At 49.1% G+C, this 23,917-nt stretch overlaps 2 protein-coding genes across 2 annotated transcripts in view; both read left to right on the plus strand.

The window, feature by feature from the left end:
* Positions 1 to 9,568: 9,568 nt before the first annotated feature.
* On the plus strand, positions 9,569 to 19,696 carry LOC311382522 (uncharacterized protein; the record flags this gene model as incomplete). The annotated part of the gene is made up of 3 exons (XM_084488522.1): positions 9,569 to 9,775; positions 18,246 to 19,271; positions 19,491 to 19,696. Exons 1-3 carry the CDS (start codon positions 9,721 to 9,723, stop codon positions 19,694 to 19,696), a joined length of 1,287 nt encoding a protein of 428 aa, XP_084344648.1. The 5' UTR covers positions 9,569 to 9,720.
* Positions 19,581 to 23,917, plus strand: part of LOC311387250 (neuronal-specific septin-3-like) — a 24,648-nt gene continuing 20,311 nt past the window's right edge. Inside the window, exon 1 of the mRNA XM_084488731.1 lies at positions 19,581 to 19,698. The gene's annotated coding sequence lies outside the window, so the exon portion shown is untranslated. The remainder of the gene's footprint in view (positions 19,699 to 23,917) is intronic.

Genomic DNA, 23,917 nt, shown 5'->3' on the forward strand with positions numbered 1-23,917 from the left:
CTTAAGGTTGTCAATACTACAATGTTCAACGCAAACTAGTTTGAGACTTGGAACCTTCCACAGCGGGAAGCACAAACCATCCGACTGGAATCCAAACATTGCAGCCGGAACCAACCAAAGAAAAACAGAAGCAGCGCCTCACCTGGAGCTGAGCAGAGGAAGATCCTGAAGTCCAGCGATGGTCGTCATTAAAACATAGCCAACAGACTTACCTTGAGGAGATCTGTTTGTTGCTGTTGGTTATTACTACTATTCACTGTATCGCTACATTGCTAAGCACCCAGTGTGTACAAGTTATAACACTCAAAACCGTACGAAGAACATAACTACCATGTAGATCCCACAACAACTTTTAACCTCAAATCCTTACCTAAAAACTATGCAAAACTGACATTTGACAATACACGGCACAATCATCTAGATAATTCTGTGGAAAAAAACAAACTAAATGTCTAGCTCACAGCAAGCCAACCATAAGCCTGCAACGTTACCCTGAAGCGACCACATTATCACCAATAGCACAACAAATATCAGAAGAGAAAGGAGCGCAGAAAGTACTGCATATAACATGAAGCCCAGTTCCTGTACTCAAAGACCTACAGACTTGACATAGAGTTCTACACCCTTTTGTCTGCTCCCTTGTAACTCAGTCTGTTCATCTCCATCACTAGAGCGATGCCCTACTGATGGAGGTGTGGTCTGAGTGAAGAGAGATGCATGCTGGGATACAGGGCTGTCTGAAGTCTACAGGTCTGTAGAAGCCCTCAGGAGAAACTGTTTGAGTCATTTACATGAACTGGTATATCCTTCAGATGGCCACAGGGATTCCCGAAAGAAAACGCCAAGAGGAAGATGTACGTGTTCGTCCTCTCAGCCAGTAGAACACAACTCGGGTCTTACATCAGAGAAAAGTGGAACCCATTGCAATATTCCTCTTACGTCTGAAGTCCCAGTGAAGGTTTCCTTACCTCAGCTGAAGAGAACAACTTCAGCTTGAAGAGCGCCCTATTTGGGATAGTTCCCATATTGAGTTATGGGACCCTATCTTCAAGGTTCAGCTAGCCCGGTCAAAACCGGTCAGCCAGAGAAGACTTCCATCTGAGAGCCCCCCACCATCCCTCATATGTACATATATGTATATGTTACCCGTCAAAGCAGCCAAGCAGGAGACACTTGCATGTAGAACCCAATGCCAGATGGAACCTTAACACACAGGCACACACACCAGGTGTAATCCTAGTCACTCTCACATACATGTGGAACCCAACCCCACACAGAACCCCAGGTCAGGTGTAACCCAACACACGTAGAACCCAGTGCCAGGTGGAACCCAACACACGTAGAACCCAACACACGTAGAACCCAGTGCCAGGTGGAACCCAACACACGTAGAACCCAACACAGGTAGAACCCAGTGCCAGGTGGAACCCAACACACGTAGAACCCAACACGTAGAACCCAGTGCCAGGTGGAACCCAACACACGTAGAACCCAACACACGTAGAACCCAGTGCCAGGTGGAACCCAACACACGTAGAACCCAACACGTAGAACCCAGTGCCAGGTGGAACCCAACACACGTAGAACCCAACACAGGTAGAACCCAACACAGGTAGAACCCAACACAGGTAGAACCCAGTGCCAGGTGGAACCCAACACACGTAGAACCCAACACGTAGAACGCCATGCCAGGTGGAACCCAACACACGTAGAACCCAGTGCCAGGTGGAACCCTACACCCACAGAACCCTACACCCACAGAACCCTACACCCACAGAACCCAGTGCCAGGTGGAACCCAACACAGGTGGAACCCAACACACATAGAACACACATAGAACAACAAACATAGAACACACATAGAACACGTAGAACCCAACACACGTAGAACCCAACACACGTAGAACCCAGTGCCAGGTGGAACCCAACACACATCCATGCCCAGCTCTCCTCCATGACACCAGAATAGAACAGTAAATGATGTTCAACATTCTTCAGTGGCGTCTTCCACTGGTAATGGACTATGCATGGCGTCTCCAAAAGGTGGACCAAGAGTAATGGGCAAGGCCTCCTGGACCTTGAAGTCTCCCCTTAGATCAGAAAACATCTCTGAACGGCCCAAACTAGGAGCCTCTCCTCCAGCTGAGGAGTTAAACAAACATGCTGAGGCGTCAATGCACAGAGGGGAACGTTGAACGTGTCCCATGGTTCTCTGTGAGACTGAAGTTGAGTTCTAGTCGTTGAGACGAGGAGCCCTCACAGCTCCCCCTGGTGTTTCTCCTTCTGAACCCCTGTCTCCATCTTGAAGGATATTCCAGTTCATGTAACTCACAACGGTTTCTCAAACACTGTTTCTCTTGAGGGGCCGCATCTACAGAGCTGTAGACTTCAGACAGCTCTGTATCCTAGCATGCATCTCTGCTCACTGAGACCACACCTCCATCAGTAAAGCTACACTTGTGTGATGTAGAACAGAGCTCAGGAGAGAAGACTGAGGAGATCAGAAGCCAATCCTGTAGTAGGTTCTGGTTGGACCCACAGAAATCTATAATATTACACCTTACTTACTTAGAACCTGTACACCATTTTAACAAACCATTAATACCAACTCAAACCAAAGCTTAAGCAGCCCATGCACCAATACAAAATCCTTAGTCCTCAAACCAAACTTCACCTAAACAGGACACCAAAAAACATCATCGTTCCCAAGAATAAGAAACTAATGACTTACAGTTTGCACTTCTTCAAGTTGGGATACTCACAGAACAGCAGTTTCATCACCATGATTGACCTTTGAAGTGCAAGAAGCAGATTAAGTGACACTTATTCATTATGGGTCACATAACATGCCAAGAATGGGGTACTGCTCAACAGCTAGCCACTCAATTAAAAATCATAAATTAAAAAACATTAAATTCAGGGCTTTTGGTATTATTCATCTTAAATAATGTCACAGATAATTAATCTAATCCAGCTTTTTAGTACAAGTATTACTTTTTCTCTGCCATTAGGCCAGAGTGAATTACTTCTACTTTAACCAGTTTGAATGTATGGGCTCTACAATGTGATACTTTATCAAATTAACTTGCATTTAAAATTATAGTTAAAACCCCACAGTCTACGATCTATATTCCAATGCAGTTTATTTGATATTTTTTTCCTCAGGGAGGACCCTTCCGCATTGGGAGCTAGGGTTAGGCTTATTGTCTGCTGTTGCTGCATTGACAAACGTTTTAAAGTTTGAATTCAGGGTCAAGCTTCCACGTAAAACGACGCTTAATCTCCATCGGAAAGACTACAGAGTTGTTTTTTGGCCGACGGGGAGGCAGGTCAGACTGGGGATGTTCGGCTACAAACTGCCTACTAACAAACTATTAAATAGATTTATTTAAATAAATGTTGGCTGCATGCAGGCTGCACTTTTTTTACTTTCATATATTGCTTAGGTTAATAAAGAAACGGTCACGTCTTTTCAACAGGCTATAAACCACCAACCTAAGTATTTAACATTTGAATTAGTCGGCACATTTCTACTTACATCAGGTCCGAATGAGATGCTCCGTTTTACTTCGAAAAGTCCCAACACAGTTTACCAGAACATTCCACACACGTTCTGGTTTCATGAACACAATAACACAGCGTGTCTGGGAGACGTTACTGCCAAGCGGTGGTGGACCACAACGTGCTGCTGTCCGGTTCGCTCTGAACCGAACCACACCAGACGCAGGTGAGCTAATTAGGTGAGCTAATTAGTAGCCTACAACTCCACGCAGGTTTGGCGCCTTGGTAACATCGAGCTTGGATTTCAGCTCTGTGTTTGATCTTAAATGGCATCACTAAATTAAATCAAACGGATAAGTCTGATTTGTCTGATTTAGATTCAGCCTTCATGGTGGAGCAGAGAAGGTTGACGGTTCACTTGTAAGACCTCCGTGCTTTTCGTGGGGAATTTAAAGGTCCCATGACATGCCACCAGGTGTGAGTGTGATACAAATTTTTGTATTTGAAAATTTGGCTCTTATGGCATCACAAGTGGGCGTGTCCACCTAGATGTGTGACGGATAGATGAGCAACGTTTACTACAGTCCACTGGGTAGGCTGGTAGACTGATACCCTGGAAATCCAGAGTTCTCGTGAGAGCACAATTTTAATTTGCTCAGCGAGTCACTCTGAGAACGAGCAATATACTCACTCCCCGATTCCCCTGGACCAGAACATTAACCAATCACAACGGTGTATTTGATATAGGCGGGCCCCCCTGGCCCAGAACATTAACCAATCACATCGGTGTATCTGATATAGGCGGGCCAAATAATACCTTTTAATAAAGAAAGAAATAAAGAAAGTCTTTATTAAATTCGTGACTGTCAAGTTTCTGTCTCCAAAAACAAATAAAATGGCTGACATTTATTTTATTGTCAGTGGAAATGCAATATAGGGCTAGATAGAGCTCCCAATTAATAATCGTGTGTTGTATTTGCATGTGTGTGTGTGTGTGTGTGTGTGTGTGTGTGTGTGTGTGTGTGTGTGTGTGTGTGTGTGTGTGTGTGTGTGTGTGTGTGTGTGTGTGTGTGTGTGTGTGTGTGTGTGTGTGTGTGTATTTCTGTGTGTGTGTGTGTGTGTGTGTGTGTGTGTGTGTGTGTGTGTGTGTGTGTGTGTGTGTGTGTGTGTGTGTGTGTGTGTGTGAATGAGGAGTTGCTTCAGCAGACCACGTTCTTCCAGTGCGGAGGCCAAATCAGTTTGTTCTAATTCTGCAGAAAGCTCATTATGATGATAAGTAAAATGTGGAACTACCCCCCCTCCAGCCATCAGGTCCAACATTAGGAGTAATAGCGCTGTCTGGAAAAACCCAACGTAAAACTATGAAGGGTCCATCAGAGGGTTTCTGTCCTCTGAGACATTTCATAAAGTATGAGGTGCAAAGTTTCACCATCAATGGAAATAACTGAGATGTTCTCTCTCAACAATTATTGTCCTGCAACAAAGCATCACATCAGAGAGACTCTGAGCCTCAGGACATAACTACAGGGTATATATGAGGAGCTGGGATCCAGGTGGACTCCTCCTCCTCCTCCTGCTCTCTCCTCCTCCTCCTCCTGTATGAGGAGCTGTGATCCAGGTGGACTCTCTCCTCGTCCTCCTCTCTCCACCTCCTCTTCCTCCTCTCTCCTTCTCCTCCTCCTCTCTCCACCTCCTCCTCTTCCTCCTCCTCCTCCTCCTCCTCCTCTCTCCACCTCCTCCTCTTCCTCCTCTCTCCTTCTCCTACATGAGGAGCTCTGTTCCAGATGGCCTCTCTCCTCCTCAACAGTCCAGCTGTGTCTCCTTAGGAGAGAGCGTAGAGGGAGTTGCATTTAAACAACGTCACCTTGCATTTATCTTTCTTTATAAACAGCCTCATTCTTTATCTTGCCCTGTGAATGACCCTCTCTATGTATCCATCCCTGCCCCGAGACGTTCAGAGTACGAGCATAAATGGTTTGTGTGGATTAAAAGATGGACTCTCATCATGGCAGCATCAGAATGGTCCAGGCTCCAACTAGTCTCTATCTCTTCTATATTGGAACACTTCAAAGCTGTTGCCTTTGCTAATCTTGTAATTTTTCATGTTCTCAAATTATCTGAATGATTTGGGTCACATCTTCAATGTTACTGTCGCTTTGGACAAAAGCATTTGCTAAAAATAAATGTAACGTAAACGTAATGTAACTCCTGGCTGGAAGTTTTCTGGAGGGAAGACGGCAGCGGGTGTTTTGGACGTCACCACTAGAGGGCAGAGATGTGTCACAAAGCCTCGTTAAGACCCGGAGATCTATACTGATTTCAGACCACATTCTACCTTTGATGAGTCACACTAAAACTTGCTCTGTAATTAACTTACAGTAAATCTAATATTGCAGCTTTGAAGATATGTGTTCCAGTCCCAGAAGAATGGTTCGAGATCAGGTAAATGCCATTAGGTCAACATGCAACAAAAAGAGATGAAAGGACTTGGTGATGCCATGAAGTATATCGGTGTGCACGTGTGGAGACGAGAGCAGGACAGGAGCCCCCACCACTGCAGACAACCTCCTCTGAGGCCGCAGTGAGCTTCAGTGTTCAGGCTTTAATCTCCTGTGAGTTCATAGGATTTGAACTCCAATGCTTATATTTTCTAATGACTTCTCTGTGGGCCCTTGATTCTCCTGTGAGCTGAGTGCTGACACACTGGCTCCACAGGAAGTCTGCTCGGTTTGACCCTCAGTCTTCATTCAAAGGCCTGACCTGTGATTGGAGGGTGAGGGTTAGATGATCCTCACTCTTCATTCAAAGGCCTGACCTGTGATTGGAGGGTGAGGGTCGAGGCTGAACCCTGACCCTGAACTCTGCTCCTGAAAGTTCCTCACAAGTGTTGAGTTCACCTGAACGAGGTGATACGAGGCTCTGCACCCAGCCTTTATGCTAGGTGTGTGTGTGTGTGTGTGTGTGTGTGTGTGTGTGTGTGTGTGTGTGTGTGTGTGTGTGTGTGTGTGTGTGTGTGTGTGCATGCCTGCACCTGGGTGTGTGAGTGTGTGTGCGTGTGCATGCCCTCTGGACATGTTGTCAGTGGCTGGATTCTACCTGAGTGCATGCTGGGAATGAGGACAGGGAGGGAATTCCACACCTCGAGTTATGACCTTGAGGTGTGGAACGATAGAGAGTGGGAGAGAGAGAGAGACAGACAGAGAGACAGACAGACAGAGAGAGAGAGAGAGAGAGAGAGAGAGAGAGAGACGGCCAGCAGTCCCTCGCTGTCAGTCCGAGCCACGCCCGGCTCAAGGCCAGGTGAGGAACGTCTCCAGGTCTCCAGGTGAGGGAGGTCTCCAGGTCTCCATGTGAGGGAGGTCTCCAGGTCTCCAGGTCTTCAGGTCTCCAGGTCTCCAGGTCTTCAGGTCTCCAGGTCTCCAGGTCTTCAGGTCTCCAGGTCTCCAGGTCTTCAGGTCTCCAGGTCTCCAGGTCTTCAGGTCTCCAGGTCTCCATGTGAGGGAGATCTTCAGGTCTTCAGTTCTCCAGGTGAGGGAGGTCTCCAGGTCTCCATGTGAGGGAGGTCTCCAGGTCTCCAGGTCTTCAGGTCTCCATGTGAGGGAGATCTTCAGGTCTCCAGGTCTCCAGGTCTCCATGTGAGGGAGATCTCCAGGTCTCCAGGTCTCCAGGTTCGACCCGCCTTCCCCCCTTTGCTGGACAGGGCGGTGATCCGGTCCTCAGAGGGGGGGCGGTCATCATGGGGGCGTTAGGGGAGTATGAGAACAGGAGCGTGAGACCAGCCTTATAACCTGCAGTGTGTATTTACATAAGGTTCATTGTAAACTATGAAAGTGCACACTTTAAAAGAAAGAATTCTATAAAAGATAATTACTGAGACTCCCTTTTTACAGACTACATTATTGTCATATATATGATCCTAAAACGTCCCAGTGCGGCTCTGGAAGCCGCAGGGGCCCGTAAAGGCAGGGCCCCCCTCAGAGTCCACCCCGCCCCTGGGCCCTCTCTGTGGAGCCCAGGGGCCCCCAGGCTGGCTGTTCCCCTCTGGCGGCCTGGGGGGTCCTGCGTGTGCCAGCAGGTCTGGATGTCCACAGACCATCCATCACCATGGGACAAGGTGTCTCTGAGATGGTCTTCAGGTCACTGGTACACCTGCCTACCATCGCTCTGAGCGGTTCATCTGAACCGTGCAGAGGAGCCAACCAGCAGTCAATTAACAAATCAAAGCTATTTACTGCTTTCATCCAAACCCTTACTTTCTCTATACTCTTAATATTGTACTAAATTTGTGTTTCTCAACCCGTGGAACGCGTACCACTCAGTATGTTTACATGCACAGCTTAATCCGATTAAAGCCATAGTTCGACTATGCTAATTGGATTAGCATAGTAAGTAAATCGATTCATTGGCCATGTCATTTCCCGGTACGATAGGTGGTGCTGTACCCATTTCAACTAGTGGTAATAGACTCTGTACATGCACGCTTAACTCGACTATGAATCGCATTATCTAGGGGTCTTAATTCAACTATGAGAAACCCAATTCGATTTGATTTTAGCTTGAGTAAGGTGTATACATGCATCTTAGTAATCCAATCATAGTTGGACTAACCCAATAATTTGACTTTCTTGAGTGTCATGTAAACGCACTGACTGGTGGCAACCAAGGGTACTGAAATTATTATATAGATCATTTGAAATAAATTAATTCTAAATATTGTTCAGTAAATATTGTAGTGTGGTTTGTTATAATTCCAAAGATGGTGTGTTGCTTTGTGCATCACATCTATTCCATTGTTCATTGTGATGGTGAACCCAGTGCTTCTCTCTTTCCAGTCTCCTGGTCTTCCTGCAGTCATTAGTAGCGGTTAACATTAGTTAACATGTCTAGTTGTCACCGTTTGCATATGGGGGGCTCCAGGACAGTTTAGAGGTTCACCTAAAGACAACCACTAGATCATATGCTTGTTGTTAAAGGAGCACTATGTTACAAATGAACTGTACTAAATCATCCAATGATTTAGTACAGTCCAATCCAATCATCCAAAATACGTCATCATAACAACACATTGGAAATACTGGCTTCTTCCACAACAACACCGCAGACAGGATGTTCTCCATTAACACCTCCGATCCCATTCACAACGTTGGTTTTGTTTTGGCCTTTGTGTTTTGATTCACTATTGATGACATTTAATTTATTTTAGCACACATCTTGTAGGCAAAGTATTCAATTTAATTGAGCATCATGGGAAGATCCATCCAGTGTTTTACCAAACTTCCTCCATGAGCCCATGGAGGACATGATACTTAAAGGAAACATTCACATCTTGGCCAGAAACAACAAAGGTGAGGGGGTGACGTGTGTGTAGCTGCTGACAGCTGAAGGAATCTCCACATCAGAGAACTCTCCATTGGCCTCAGAGTCAGACCTCGTGGCTCCAGTGGAAATGCAAACTACCTCAACACCTTCAGTTAGAGAGGGTAGGGAGCTGTCCTCCTCGGAGAGAACTGAGGTCACAACAAAGTAAACAAGGTCATGTGATTTCACCTCACCCCGCCCCAGAGTCCAATCAGACTGGGCCAGGTGAGGCTGCTGAAACTAGTCGTCATCCACCCACACACACACACACACACACACACACACACACACACACACACACACACACACACACACACACACACACACACACACACACACACACACACACACACACACACACACACACACACACACACACACACACACACACACACACACACACACACACACACACACACACACACACACACACACACACACACACACACACACACACACACACACACACACACACACACACACACACACACACACACACACACACACACACACACACACACACACACACACACACACACACACACACACACACACACACACACACACACACACACACACACACACACACACCTGAAGGTGGCTGGCCCGCCTTCAGGGCTCGGGGAGGGGGAGGGGACCAGAGGGGCGGCGCGTCGGACCTCTGGATCTCCTGATCCGCCGCGGAGAGGAGTGCTCGGTCGGAGAGCTGTCGGACGCACACGTTACAAGACTGCCCGCAAGTTTGTGTGTATCATAGAAGTTTTTACAAGGTCTTTTTTTAGGGTGTTTGACAGCGAGGGTTCCAGTAGGATACACTTTTCTGACCCGTAATCCTAACGCTTGTTTCCTGCCGTGGATCGGGATGTCGGGGTTCTCTGTGAACGACCACCTGGAGGGGATCCTGTCCGACTTTGAAGGTATCCAGCAACCCGCTATATAACCCCGCTACTGAACCAGGTCAGCATATATATGCTGACCTGGTTCAGCCCTGAGGATCCGGGAGGAAGTTTACTACAAACCTCCTAAAAATAGGAAAAGAACAATCCCAATTGCGGAATGATTTAACAGATTGAAATAAGTAAGAATTGAATAGAAAGTAACAAATGCTTTAGAGGGGGAGACCCTAACAGACGGTGATACGAAGTCACAGGAAGCGAAAACCATCCACTGCATCCCAGTGTGTGTGTGTGTGTGTGTGTGTGTGTGTGTGTGTGTGTGTGTGTGTGTGTGTGTGTGTGTGTGTGTGTGTGTGTGTGTGTGTGTGTGTGTGTGTGTGTGTGTGTGTGTGTGTGTTCTAAGGCTAGCTGAGTTTAGTTAACGCAATGAGTCGTGGACTGCAGTCCGGTCGTTGCTGAAGGCCGTCTGTGTTTCTCTGATGAAGCTCCCGGACTGGGGCCGATTCATGGGGATGTTTATGTACCTCCGACATGACGGGGAGCGTTTGAGTCCGGCTCTGAAGAAGTTCATTCACATCGGCTGCTAAGTAATGTGACTGTGAGGAGCCTACAAGGTCCAGCTGTGAGCCAGGCGACCAACATCCTGTTGATGAGGACGACGGTCTGACGACATCAGGGAGAGTCAGAGCCGTTAGAGCACCGAGACGTGAGGACAGAGTGTGTGAGATTAAAAGTAAAAAAACATATTCCTCCCCTCAGTCCGTGTGATCCGTCATCCCCCTGTTTGGACAGGTGTTGAGCTCTGGAGCTAAACACATTAGCCTAGCCCCTGTGGTCACAGAGACCTCCTCACTTCAGGACATGGTCACATGATGAGATGGCTTCATGCTGTCATCTGAACTGTTGATGACTTTGTACACATTAGCAGCTAATTAGTGAGCAGCAGCTTAACCCCAAGCCCCCTCTAGCCCCCCCGGCCTTGGTTACCTTGGTTACCTTGGTTACACCTTCTCAGTGTTTACTGACCTCCACAATAAGACCAGCTAGCTCCCAGCGCTTAGCCTTAAGGGCCTAGCGGGGCGTGGCCCCCACCACCGGGGTGTGGCCCCCACCACCGGGGCGCGGCCCCCACCACCGGGGCGTAGCCACTGGGGGGTGTGGCCACTGGGGGGCATGGCCCCCACCACCGGGGTGTGGCCCCCACCACCGGCCCCTGGGACACAGACTGCCGGTGTGGTTCTGTCCCTAAGGGGGGTCTGCCCCGGGAGACAGTGGTCCCCTGGTCCCCAGGGGCCCCTGGTGGGGGGGTCTGCCCCGGGAGACAGTGGTCCCCATCTGACCCCTCTCTAACCCTTCATGGGGTTAGAGAGGGGGACATGAGACTCCCCCGTGGGACAGATGCTGGCGTCCTTCAGCGTTGTGGATGAAAGGAGCTTTCTCCAGCGAGTCCTACTGGGGGGGGGGCCACCCAGGCAGGGCCATGGGGGGGGGGTGGTGGGAGGTAGGGTTAGTGTTAGTGGTGAGGAGGTAGGGTTAGTGTTAGTAGTGAGGAGGTAGGGTTAGTGGTGAGGAGGTAGGGTTAGTGTTAGTGGTGAGGAGGTAGGGTTAGTGGTGAGGAGGTAGGGTTAGTGGTGAGGAGTCTCTCCTGCTCCTGTCACTTCCTGTTCCTTCAGCTCAGCCGTCTGGAAAAGCCTCAAATGATCATAGGGTCTCATGACCACCAGACCGCTGGCACACACACGCACACGCACGAGCACACACACGCAAAAGCACGCACACACACGTGCACAAGCACGCACACACGTGCACAAGCACGCACACACGTACATGTGAACACATGCACACACAAGCATGCACAAACGCACACAGATTAACGCACACTAGCACGCACAAACGCACACACATGAACGCACAAACCCAATACATGCACACACACAAGCACAAACACAACCACATGGCACGCACAAAAACATTGTTGATACATTCTTCTTCACACTATTAGGGTTAGTGTTAGTGGTGAGGAGGTAGGGTTAGTGGTGAGGAGGTATGTTAGTGGTGAGGAGGTAGGGTTAGTGGTGAGGAGGTAGGGTTAGTGGTGAGGAGGTAGGGTTAGTGGTGAGGTGGTGAGGAGGTAGGGTTAGTGTTAGTGGTGAGGAGGTAGGGTTAGTGTTGAGGAGGTAGGGTTAGTGGTGAGGAGGTAGGGTTAGTGGTGAGGAGGTAGGGTTAGTCTTAGTGGTGAGGAGGTAGGGTTAGTGGTGAGGAGGTAGGGTTAGTGGTGAGGAGGTATGTTAGTGGTGAGGAGGTAGGTTAGTGGTGAGGAGGTAGGGTTAGTGGTGAGGAGTTAGGGTTAGTGGTGAGGAGGTAGGGTTAGTGTTAGTGGTGAGGAGGTAGTGTTAGTGGTGAGGAGGTATGTTAGTGGTGAGGAGGTAGGGTTAGTGGTGAGGAGGTATGTTAGTGGTGAGGAGGTATGTTAGTGGTGAGGAGGTAGGGTTAGTGGGGAGGAGGTATGTTAGTGGTGAGGAGGTAGGTTAGTGGTGAGAAGGTAGGGTTAGTGGTGAGGAGGTATGTTAGTGGTGAGGAGGTAGGTTAGTGGTGAGAAGGTAGGGTTAGTTCTCATGGACCCAGGGCTCCTGATGCATTCCACCCTGCATTAATGCACTGAACCGTGTGGGACACACACACACACACACACACACACACACACACACACACACACATTCTTATTTCATACAAAATGTGTGCATGATAATGATAATGCAAATTCTGATTATTATTTATTCTCTCAGATTTCCCCTTTAGGACTTTTCACCCATGATTTAAAAGGCCTTCATGATACCCTTGAATCACACAACGTACAGTACATACATATACACATATACACATGCACATATACACATATACATATACACACACACACACACACACACATACACATATACACATATACATATATACATACATATTAGGGCCGGGACTCGATTAAAAAAATTAATCTAATTAATTAGAGGCTTTGTAATTAATTAATCAAAATTAATCAAAATATAAATAAACATATAAATATTTGACCTGAGAACAGTGAGAAGTAATTTTTTTCACATGGATTTTTAGTATACCATTGAATAATGACAGAATACATAAGCTTAAGCAACAAAAATATTGTTTATTTTTGTTCAAGTCCAACAGACCAGTGCAATTTTTGCCATTAAGTGTAGCAATAGCATATTTAGTAGGGCCGGGACTTGATTACCCTCGTCCTCAAACCAGTCAACTGGTGGTCCGTGTCCCAATTCAGGGGTTGCATCCTTCGAAGGACGCATTTGAAGACCGCATACGTCATAGCGGCGCGTCAAGTGCTGTCCCATTTCGAAGGGTCCTTCGAATGCGGCCGAGATATGCAGCCTTCGTTTCCCGGATTTGAAGGACGCATCGGATGGATCCTTCATGGCCCAACGTATCCCAACATTCATTGCGCGTTGGATATTTTTTCAGAAATGGCGCGGAGAGCGCGGAAGCAGCAGCTGCAGCAAATATAATATATTTAATGACAAAACATGTAAAAACATTTTTTTTATATAAAAGTAAGGTTGGGACCATTTTAAATATGTAACTTTATTGTCAAAGTTCAATGACATTAACACTAGACATATAACGTTAAACTAATTAACGTTAAGCCAACGTCCTCTCTTCCTCTTCACCCGGCGATGAATCTTCTCCCACCCATAACCAATAAAATTATGATTTCTGGCTACATATTTCTCCTCCGCTGTCCGGTTTGAACCGCAGCTGTCAGGGTTGCTAGGATACAGGAGCGGCGCTTGGTCACGCAAGGTAAAGGACGTTAACGGCTGGTTACGCAATCCGGAAATGCTCCGTTGGCTAGACCGTCCCATTCCATAACACTCGTTCTGCCTTCGATGCAGCCTTCGCGGACTACGAAGGCTGCATCCTTCGAAGGACGCGTCCTTCGAAGGATGCAACCCCTGAATTGGGACACGGCCATACATATGTACGTACAAACATACATATATACATATATACATATATACAAACGTACGTACATTATCCTGATGAGCTGCTAGCAGAGCCGTAGCAGACCTTACACACTTCCATCTTGAGGGGATTCTATTATTCTATTATTCTATTATTCTGTTATTCTATTCAGCAGTATGAATACAACCTAGTCCTACTGTCCTACTGAGAGCAGACGACAGATGGTGAGTGTGGTCTGCCAGACGTCAGGGCTGGAGGGACGCGTGTTTATGAGGCGTCAGACACTATGATTATTTGCAATGTTACGACATTGTACATGGGTGCTCGGAATGCACCCTTCCAGATGTGCGTTTCAGTAAGTGGTATCAGCCGGACTACACCAAGCCCTTTGTGTGTGTGCGTTTGTGTGCATGCGTTTGAGGGAGGGAGAATCCTATTTCTGTACGTGAAGCGGGCATGGGAGAATCTTCTTTGATTTTCTGAAATGACTTGTGAGTGTCTGTGTGTGTATCTATGTCTGTGTCATCAAGAAATGAATCAGTTTATCAGACATAAAGTGTGTGTGTGTGTGTGTGTGTGTGTGCGTGTCCCCACCCGTCTGACCTGTGGTCGGCCGGTCCCCCTCCTTGGTGGAATGCGCCCGTCGGGGGGGTGTGGCTCCCGGGGCAGGCCCGGACCCGTCTCCTCCCCCCCCCCCCCCCCCCCCCCCCCCCCACAGGCCCTCCAGCCCCCACCCCCCACAGGCCCTCCAGCCCCACCCCCCACAGGCCCTCCAGCCCCCCCCCCCCCCCCCAGGTTCCTCTCTGTTCCTCTAGGTTCCTCTCTGTTCCTCTAGGTTCCAGTGGGCCTCCATGTCCAGTTTCTGGCAGAACCTTCAGCCCAGCATGGACCACACACACACACACACACACACACACACACACACACACACACACACACACCAGGACCTGCTGAACGTTCACTGAGAGTTGCGTTTGGCAGCACGCCATCCAGTCAACAGCTGCTGGTCCTGACTCTCCTCCCAGTAAGGGAGGGGGGAGACACTGGGGGGGAGGGGGGAGACACTGGGGTGAGGCAGGGAGGGGGGAGACACTGGGGTGGGAGGGGGGAGACACTGGGGTGAGGCAGGGAGGGGGGGCTCCAGTCTGTATGGCTGAGTCAGAGTGAATTGATGCGCAGCTGTGTTGTTGTGTTGTGGTTTTGTGTTGTGGTGTGGTGTGTTGGGTTGTGGAGTGTTGTGTTGTCGTGTGGTGTGTTGGGTTGTGTTGTGCTGTGTGTTGTGTTGTGTTGACCCTTTACAAAATAGACAAACATGCACACAAATTAAAACATAATATATAATGATATAATAAATAATAATACTAAATAGTACAATAAAATAAACTTTTTTCCATTTTTGTGGTTAGAACAAAGTTAATCTGAAAGGCGTTCCGTCCCTTTAGGGACAAGGTTGTCGTTCTTTGATCTCATACTTTGATGTTGAGGATAAAAAGACGTTCAAACTTCCTATCAGCTCCTCTGATGCCCTCAGCAACTCTCTGAGAGGTTAGGGTTAACTTAACCCTAACCCTAACCCAACTCTCTGAGAGGTTAGGGTTAGGGTTAACCAAACCCTCTCATTTAAGGGCAACCCATGATTTGGTCATATTAAATAAATCCCATAAAACTGGCACTGTGTTCTCCCAGAGAGGAGTCCCCCCCACACACTCACTCACTCACTCACTCTTTGGTCGACCCCAGACCTGTGTGGAAGTGAGGCTTGACATCTGGTGTTGGACCAGATCAGTGTTGTGTGGGGTTACCAGGCTGAGAGCAGAACAGACACCAGCACATACCTGGAAGAAGAGCTCAGCGCACAGACGTATGCACTCCATAATTATCATCCTGGTGTTAGACAAGATGCCAGTGCTCTGATACCACAGCCTGCCCCTGTGTGTGTGTGTGTGTGTGTGTGTGTGTGTGTGTGTGTGTGTGTGTGTGTGTGTGTGTGTGTGTGTGTGTGTGTGTGTGTGTGTGTGTGTGTGTGTGTGTGTGTGTGTGTGTGTGTGTGTGTGTTGAAATGTGACTCTGTTTTGAGCACCTTTCACGTTCCACTGGGGTTTGTGTCCATTCCCACAGTGATAAGAGCTTTTATCCCAGTGTAGGCCTGTTCCTGAGGCCGGGTTGAAACAGTCAGCACGTTTACATGCACATCTTCGTCTGATTAAAGCCATAGTTCCACTATGCTCCTTAATTACTTGTTTTGGAAGTACCAGAGAGTCGGAGAACCCGACGCAGTCTGTAAGATTCACAATATCAGAGAATACCCCCGTCAGTTCGGCCGCGGTGCAATGAATGAATAAAGATCGTAAACACGTCGGAAGGAAAAAATATATATTTTGACAAGATTTGCCCGAAGTTACTACTTTACAACCTCGTTGATGACCCACATTTAGAAAAACATGTACTTGTAATTCAGCCTTGGGTGAAATCGAAGTGTAGTGTGTACTGAATGCATGTTGATGTTCAGAGGGTCTGGGTGTTGTAGTTCAGGGTCTGGGTGTTGTAGTTCAGAGGGTCTGTGTGTTGTAGTTCAGGGTCTGGATGTTGTAGTTCAGGGTCTGGGTGTTGTAGTTCAGGGTCTGGGTGTTGTAGTTCAGAGGGTCTGGGTGTTGTAGTTCAGGGTCTGGGTGTTGTAGTTCAGGGTCTGGGTGTTGTAGTTCAGAGGGTCTGGGTGTTGTAGTTCAGGGGGTCTGGGTGTTGTAGTTCCCTCAGTGGACGCCCTCGGCCCTCGGCCCTCCTCCTGCCCTGTGTCCTCCATTGTTCCTTCTGTGGAAAAGTATTTTCATCTTGTAACCCGACACCCGACCGCCTCAGCAGACTCATACTCATACCTCAATCACTTCTTTGTGTAACGAGAAGGAACTGTGTGTGTGTGTGTGTGTGTGTGTGTGTGTGTGTGTGTGTGTGTGTGTGTGTGTGTGTGTGTGTGTGTGTGTGTGTGTGTGTGTGTGTGTGTGTGTGTGTGTGTGTGTGTGTGTGTGTGTGGGAAGCTACAATAGTTCCCATACTAAAGTTGGCCGGAGACGATATTGTTCACAAAAGAAGAAAAACAGAAAGTAAGAAAGAAAGTTTGGCCACTTAAAGATAAACCAACCGATCATGGTGGCTAGTCCTCCTTAACCTTTAAATATGTAGGAACAGGTTAGTATGTTAGTTAGTAGTAATAGTTAATATGGATGATTAAGATAGAAACAGGTTAGTATGTTAGTTAGTAGTATTAGTTAATATGGATGATTAAGATAGAAACAGGTTAGTATGTTAGTAAGTAGTATTAGTTAATATGGATGATTAAGATGGAAACAGGTTAGTATGTTAGTTAGTAGTATTAGTTATGATATGGATGATCAACATGTTGACTCTTGATATCTTAATCCTCCATACGATGATTAAGATATCAAAAGTCAACATGTTGACTTTTTGCTTGAAGAGATTTCAATTGACTTGATGAAATGTCTTCTATATTTGATTTGATGGGGGTATCTTTACAAATAATGTTTGGTCACATTTTACAACCAACCATTGAAGTCCTGACGACAAATGAACAGTATTCAGCTAAAAACACTACAGTCAGAAGGTCGATTTACACACTGATATTCAGTGCACGCACTGGTTTTAAATGCAAGGAGAGGCTCTTTAACCAATTAACTATTTGTTAGTCAAAGGCTCTTTAACCAATTAACAATTAGCTAGTCAAAGGGTCTTTAACCAATTAACAATTATCTAGTCAAAGGCTCTTTAACCAATTAACAATTAGCTAGTCAAAGGCTCTTTAACCAATTAACAATTAGCTAGTCAAAGGCTCTTTAACCAATTAACAATTAGTTAGTCAAAGGCTCTTTAACCAATTAACAATTAGCTAGTCAAAGGCTCTTTAACCAATTAACAATTAGCTAGTCAAAGGCTCTTTAACCCCAGACGAGGGCCCCTCTGCTCTAGACGAGGGCCCCTCTGCTCTGGACGAGGGCCCCTCTGCTCTAGGCGAGGGCCCCTCTGCTCTAGACACTGAGGCAGAGCCTCCGATGCTGAGTTGAGGCTCTGGACGTGGGCTCTCTGCTGTAGATGCAGCGTTCCCTTAAGACCCTCCGGTTGAACCACTGGTTCTTATCTTAGCGTTCCCTTAAGACCCTCCGGTTGAACCACTGGTTCTTGTTCTTAGCGTTCCCTTAAGACCCTCCGGTTGAACACTGGTTCTTGTCTTAGCGTTCCTCTGGTTGAACACTGGTTCTTATCTTAGCGTTCCTCTGGTTGAACACTGGTTCTTATCTTAGCGTTCCTCTGGTTGAACACTGGTTCTTATCTTAGCGTTCCTCTGGTTGAACACTGGTTCTTATCTTAGCGTTCCTCTGGTTGAACACTGGTTCTTATCTTAGCGTTCCTCTGGTTGAACACTGGTTCTTATCTTAGCGTTCCTCTGGTTGAACACTGGTTCTTGTTCTTACGTGTGTCTCTGTGTCTTCAGCGCTCAAGAGGTCCTTTGACATCGACGATGAGGACGACATCCCCAGCTCCTCCCCCCTGCCCCCCCCCTCCTCCTCCTCCCACCTCCTCCTGAGCCACAGCAGGAGCCCGGCCGGACGAGGAGCCCCTCAGCCGTCGCCCTCGTCCACCCTAAGCCACCACAGCCCGTTCCTCTCCCAGCGGGGGGTTCTGGGCTCCAGCCCCGGGCTGAAGTCTCGCTCCGTCAGCAGCAGCCTCTCCTTCAGCCACGGGAACAAGCCCGCCTTCCGGAAGAACGGAGGGGGCGGAGTCACCAGGGCCGCCTCCTTCCAGACCCGCCTCCACCCCAACAGCTACTACTCCTCCCTGTCGGGCCCCGGCAGCGACAACGACAGCCTCCACAGCTCCTCCTCCAGCCTGGAGGGGCCCCCCGCCTCCGGGGCCAAGTACGGGGGGACCTACGGCGGCCCAGCGGGGCCCCTGGGGGAGTACCAGCGCGGCTCCCCCGTCCAGGGGGGAGACCCGGGGGCCCACGGCCAGAAGAACGTGTTCCTCTCTGAGGACGCTCTGGTCCGGGGTGGGGCCCCAGAGCCCAGAGGGGGCGGGGCCCCAGAGCCCAGCCTGGACCTCCACATGGGGGACCGAGGAGGAGGAGGAGGAGGAGGGGGAGGAGGAGGAGGGAGGGAGATGGTGGACGGGCAGAGAGAAGGAGCGCCTTTCGGGTTGAGGTTGGCCAATAGCAGTGGGGGCTGGAGCGGCCGGGCCCCCGGGGGGACGGAGCTCCACTCCGGCACCGCCCAGCAGAGCCGCCGGCTGCAGCAGCAGGGAGGCCCCCAGAGCCCGCCGGCCCCCAGGCTGCAGCAGCAGGGAGGCCCCCAGAGCCCGCCGGCCCCCAGGGCCAGAGAACCACCGCGCCTCAACAAGTTCCCCCTGGACCTGGAGAACCTCAGCATGAGCCCTGCCGGAGCCCCCCGGCCCCCCCCCTCGGGGAGCAGGCAGCCCCCCCCAGCCCCCCCCCAGCCCCCCCCAGCCCTCCCCCAACCCCTCCGTCTCCCCCTCCCCCCTCAGCAGCGTTGTGCGGACCCCCTCCCCGCTCGGCCTCCCCCATCTCTCCCCGTCCTCCGTCCGCTCCCCCCTCTCCCCCGTCCGGGTCCCCCTCTCCCCCCTCTCCTCCGTCCGGGCCCCCCTGCCCCAGGCGGTCCCGGGGGGGGGTTTGGGGGAGGAGCCTCAGGGCCGCGCCCCTGACAGCGTGGGCTCCATCCTGCAGAGGATCGCCTCCTTCTCTCACGGCGAGGCCCCGGCGGGGGGGAGCCCCCGGCCCCGCAGGGGCCCCAGCGGGACCAGGGATGGGGCCCCCGGCGGGACCAGGGATGGGGCCCCCGGCGGGACCAGGGACGGGGCCCCATCGCCGGCCCCCCTGCGGAGAGAGGGGCCGTCCGGGGCGGCTCCGGGACGGAGAGAGAGGAGCCTTGAAGGTAAACAACAACAACAACAACAACAACATTTACACACAAAGAGTTCAGAGATACTGAACTGAACCCTAGAGGAGACTCATTAACATACGGGGACATCCAGAGGGAGGGAGGGGTGGGTGGGTGGGTGGGTGTGGGTGTGTGTGTGTGTGTGTGTGTGTTTGTGTATTTGCAGTGTGCATGTTTCTTACGTTTCTGTGCACATTGTAAAACTATTCACCACATCAACGCCCACCACATCACTGGTACTGCTGTATGGTGAGATACTAATCACTGGTACTGGTGACTCATCACTGGTACTGCTGTATGGTGACTCATCACTGGTACTGCTGTATGGTGAGATACTAATCACTGGTACTGGTGACTCATCACTGGTACTGCTGTATGGTGACTCATCACTGGTACTGGTGACTCATCACTGGTACTGCTGTATGGTGACTCATCGCTGGTACTGCTGTATGGTGACTCTTCACTGGTACTGCTGTATGGTGACTCATCACTGGTACTGCTGTATGGTGAGAGACTCATCACTGGTACTGCTGTATGGTGACTCATCACTGGTACTGCTGTATGGTGACTCTTCACTGGTACTGCTGTATGGTGAAAGACTAATCACTGGTACTGGTGACTCATCACTGGTACTGCTGTATGGTGACTCATCACTGGTACTGCTGTATGGTGACTCATCACTGGTACTGGTGACTCATCACTGGTACTGCTGTATGGTGATTCATCACTGGTACTGCTGTATGGTGACTCTTCACTGGTACTGCTGTATGGTGATTCATCACTGGTACTGCTGTATGGTAACTCATCACTGGTACTGCTGTATGGTGACTCATCACTGGTACTGCTGTATGGTGACTCTTCACTGGTACTGGTGACTCATCACTGGTACTGCTGTATGGTGACTCTTCACTGGTACTGCTGTATGGTGACTCATCACTGGTACTGCTGTATGGTGACTCATCACTGGTACTGGTGACTCATCACTGGTACTGCTGTATGGTGACTCTTCACTGGAACTGGTGACTCATCACTGGTACTGGTGACTCTTCACTGGTACCAGTGACTCTTCACTGGTACTGGTGACTCTTCACTGGTACTGGTGACTCTTCACTGGTACTGCTGTATGGTGACTCTTCACTGGTACCAGTGACTCTTCACTGGTACCGGTGACTCTTCACTGGTACTGGTGACTCTTCACTGGTACTGGTGACTCATCAATGGTACTGCTGTATGGTGACTCTTCACTGGTACTGCTGTATGGTGACTCTTCACTGGTACCGGTGACTCTTCACTGGTACCGGTGACTCTTCACTGGTACCAGTGACTCTTCACTGGTACCAGTGACTCTTCACTGGTACCAGTGACTCTTCACTGGTACCAGTGACTCTTCACTGGTACCAGTGACTCTTCACTGGTACCAGTGACTCTTCACTGGTACCAGTGACTCTTCACTGGTACCAGTGACTCTTCACTGGTACAGGTGACTCTTCACTGGTACTGCTGTATGGTGACTCTTCACTGGTACCAGTGACTCTTCACTGGTACCAGTGACTCTTCACTGGTACCAGTGACTCTTCACTGCCAGATGGTCTCAACTGTATTATCTGGTCTTTTATTTGAAGTTAGGACCTGATCAGCACTAATGAAGCCTCTTATATGTGTACAGTTTGGATGATTCAGATGTCATTGCCCTCATGCAGTGTGTACCGAGCAACGTCTGCCTCCTGGTCCACTGGTTCTTCTCCTGGCAGTAGTTATTATCTGTTCTGTGATGTCATTAAGTATGATCCACGGTGCTGATCAACAGAGCCAAGCTTTAATCCTGCAGCCGGGGCTAAATGATTGTTTTGCTTTCACTTCAAAGCTCCCATAAAAACCATGACAACAAAAGAGCGGCCTGGGGGTCTTTCCTCTCCCCCTCTCCCCCTTCCTCCCTTCCTCCTCCTCCTCCCTTCTGAGGGGGAGGAAGGGGAGAAGAGGGCTGCGCAGGGTGAGGAGGAAGGCAGAGAAAGGCTAGCCGTCGCTAACGGTTAGCCGGCTACCATCGTACAAACACCGAAACGAGGGATGTGATCCAATAACTGAACCACAGCCAGGAGGCAGTGAGCAGAACGGTTCTGAACCACAGGAGGCAGTGAGCAGAACGGTTCTGAACCACAGGAGGCAGTGAGCAGAACGGTTCTGAACCACAGGAGGCAGTGAGCAGAATGGTTCTGAACCACAGGAGGCAGTGAGCAGAACGGTTCTGAACCACAGGAGGCAGTGAGCAGAACGGTTCTGAACCACAGGAGGCAGTGAGCAGAACGGTTCTGAACCACAGGAGGCAGTGAGCAGAACGGTTCTGAACCACAGGAGGCAGTGAGCAGAACGGTTCTGAACCACAGGAGGCAGTGAGCAGAATGGTTCTGAACCACAGGAGGCAGTGAGCAGAACGGTTCTGAACCACAGGAGGCAGTGAGCAAAACGGTTCTGAACCACAGGAGGCAGTGAGCAGAATGGTTCTGAACCACAGGAGGCAGTGAGCAGAACGGTTCTGAACCAGTTTGTTATTGGGACATTTATGATGGCTTGAAAATGGAACAAAAAGGCATTTATTCCTGATGTCGCTGATGACCTTAAGATCATCACTGAATCGGCCTGCATTGCTTTCAAAGGCCCTCCCTTATTTCTCCTCTTTTTAAGTCCTGGTCTCCCCTCGCTCCTCCCCCTCCCCTCCCCTCCCCTCCTGGGGGGAGCCTTCATGCTGAGGCCTGTCTCCCCCCCCCTCTCTAATGATGGTGGGCTGGAGAAGGATTCCTCTTCTGTCTCCTGATCGCCTCAGCTGCATTCTGGGGGTTTCAAGGGACTGGTCATTCTGGGTGTTTCTGTGTGTGTGTTGTGTGTGTGTGTTAAGGCTCATTTATGCTATACGTTGGATACAGATCGGGACGGAGCCTTCTGTCCGTACTCTGCTTACATTTCGTCCGTATTTCTGCACGTATCCTGCAAGCTTGCGGATGCGTACAGAAACAGACCAAAGTGAATAGCAAAGAAAAAACAATGACTGGAATTGTCCGTCCACACTGCGGGATGTATTTAGTGGTCTCACTGACCACCGCCGTCAGCTACGCTGCCTGCGTTTGGCCTCCTTCTCACTAGATGCAGCATTGTTATCTCCCCATTGTCGCCATGTTTGTTGTTGTCATAAACTTTTTAATTTTTTTTAACTTTATTGGAGTAACTTTTGAATCTGAACGACGCCCTCTAGAGGATGTTTTGCTCAACGTCCAATCCAACGTAAAGGATACATGAAAGTATGAGGGCAGTGACGGATAGAACGTTGATAACGTATGTCTCTATTTACACACAAAATGGAGCATAACTGAGCCTTTAGTGTGCGTGTGTGTGTGTGTTGTAAATGACATTAGCGGGGTCTATACTATAGTGGCAAGGAGAACAAGGTTATTAAGAGTTATTAATAATGTTGAGGAAGAAAGAAATATGAAATAGTTCTTTTCATGGAGTCGTCAGCGGGAGAGGACAAAGCCTTGAGTCTATTAGTTTGTCGTGTCGTTAGAAAGGTGCTTAAATAAGTGATACCAGTGATCTGTGCGCTGTTCCTTTAAATCGATGGAGGGGGGGGAGGGGTGCCCCCCCCCCCCCCCCCCACATGGTGACCCCCCCCCCCCCCGCTTCCTGTCCCAGATAAGATGAGACAGAGCTGCTACTTTGTCCAGTTGAGCACAGAGAACACACACACACACACACTCACTCACTCACTCACTCACTCACTCACTCACTCACTCACTCACTCACTCACTCACTCACTCACTCACATACACACACACACACACACACACACACACACACGTGTGTGGGTTATCTTATATCAAATAATATCTATTTTACAGCCCTCAGTCCTCTTCATGTCGGGTTCACCAGCAGCGTCAGACCGGACTGCTGCTCTGATCTACACAATATCTTATACTTGATATAATTGACTATCTATCACGTTTGTTTTTTATATTTTACATGAGATATGTTGTTTGCCTCTTCAGCGTTGGACTGGCTTATCTCTTCTGAAGGGGTGACTTTATTGCTTGGGCTAACTTACACAGATCATGCTCGAGTTTACATGTGGATTTTCACAAATTATATTTGTGATTCGTCATATGGCTTAACAAAATAAACTAATGATAAATTGGTTTAAGTTTGTATGCTCAGGTTGGCATTG

Source organism: Micromesistius poutassou, assembly GCF_964030765.1.
Source record: "Micromesistius poutassou genome assembly, chromosome: 1".
NCBI classification, from domain to species: Eukaryota; Metazoa; Chordata; class Actinopteri; order Gadiformes; family Gadidae; genus Micromesistius; species Micromesistius poutassou.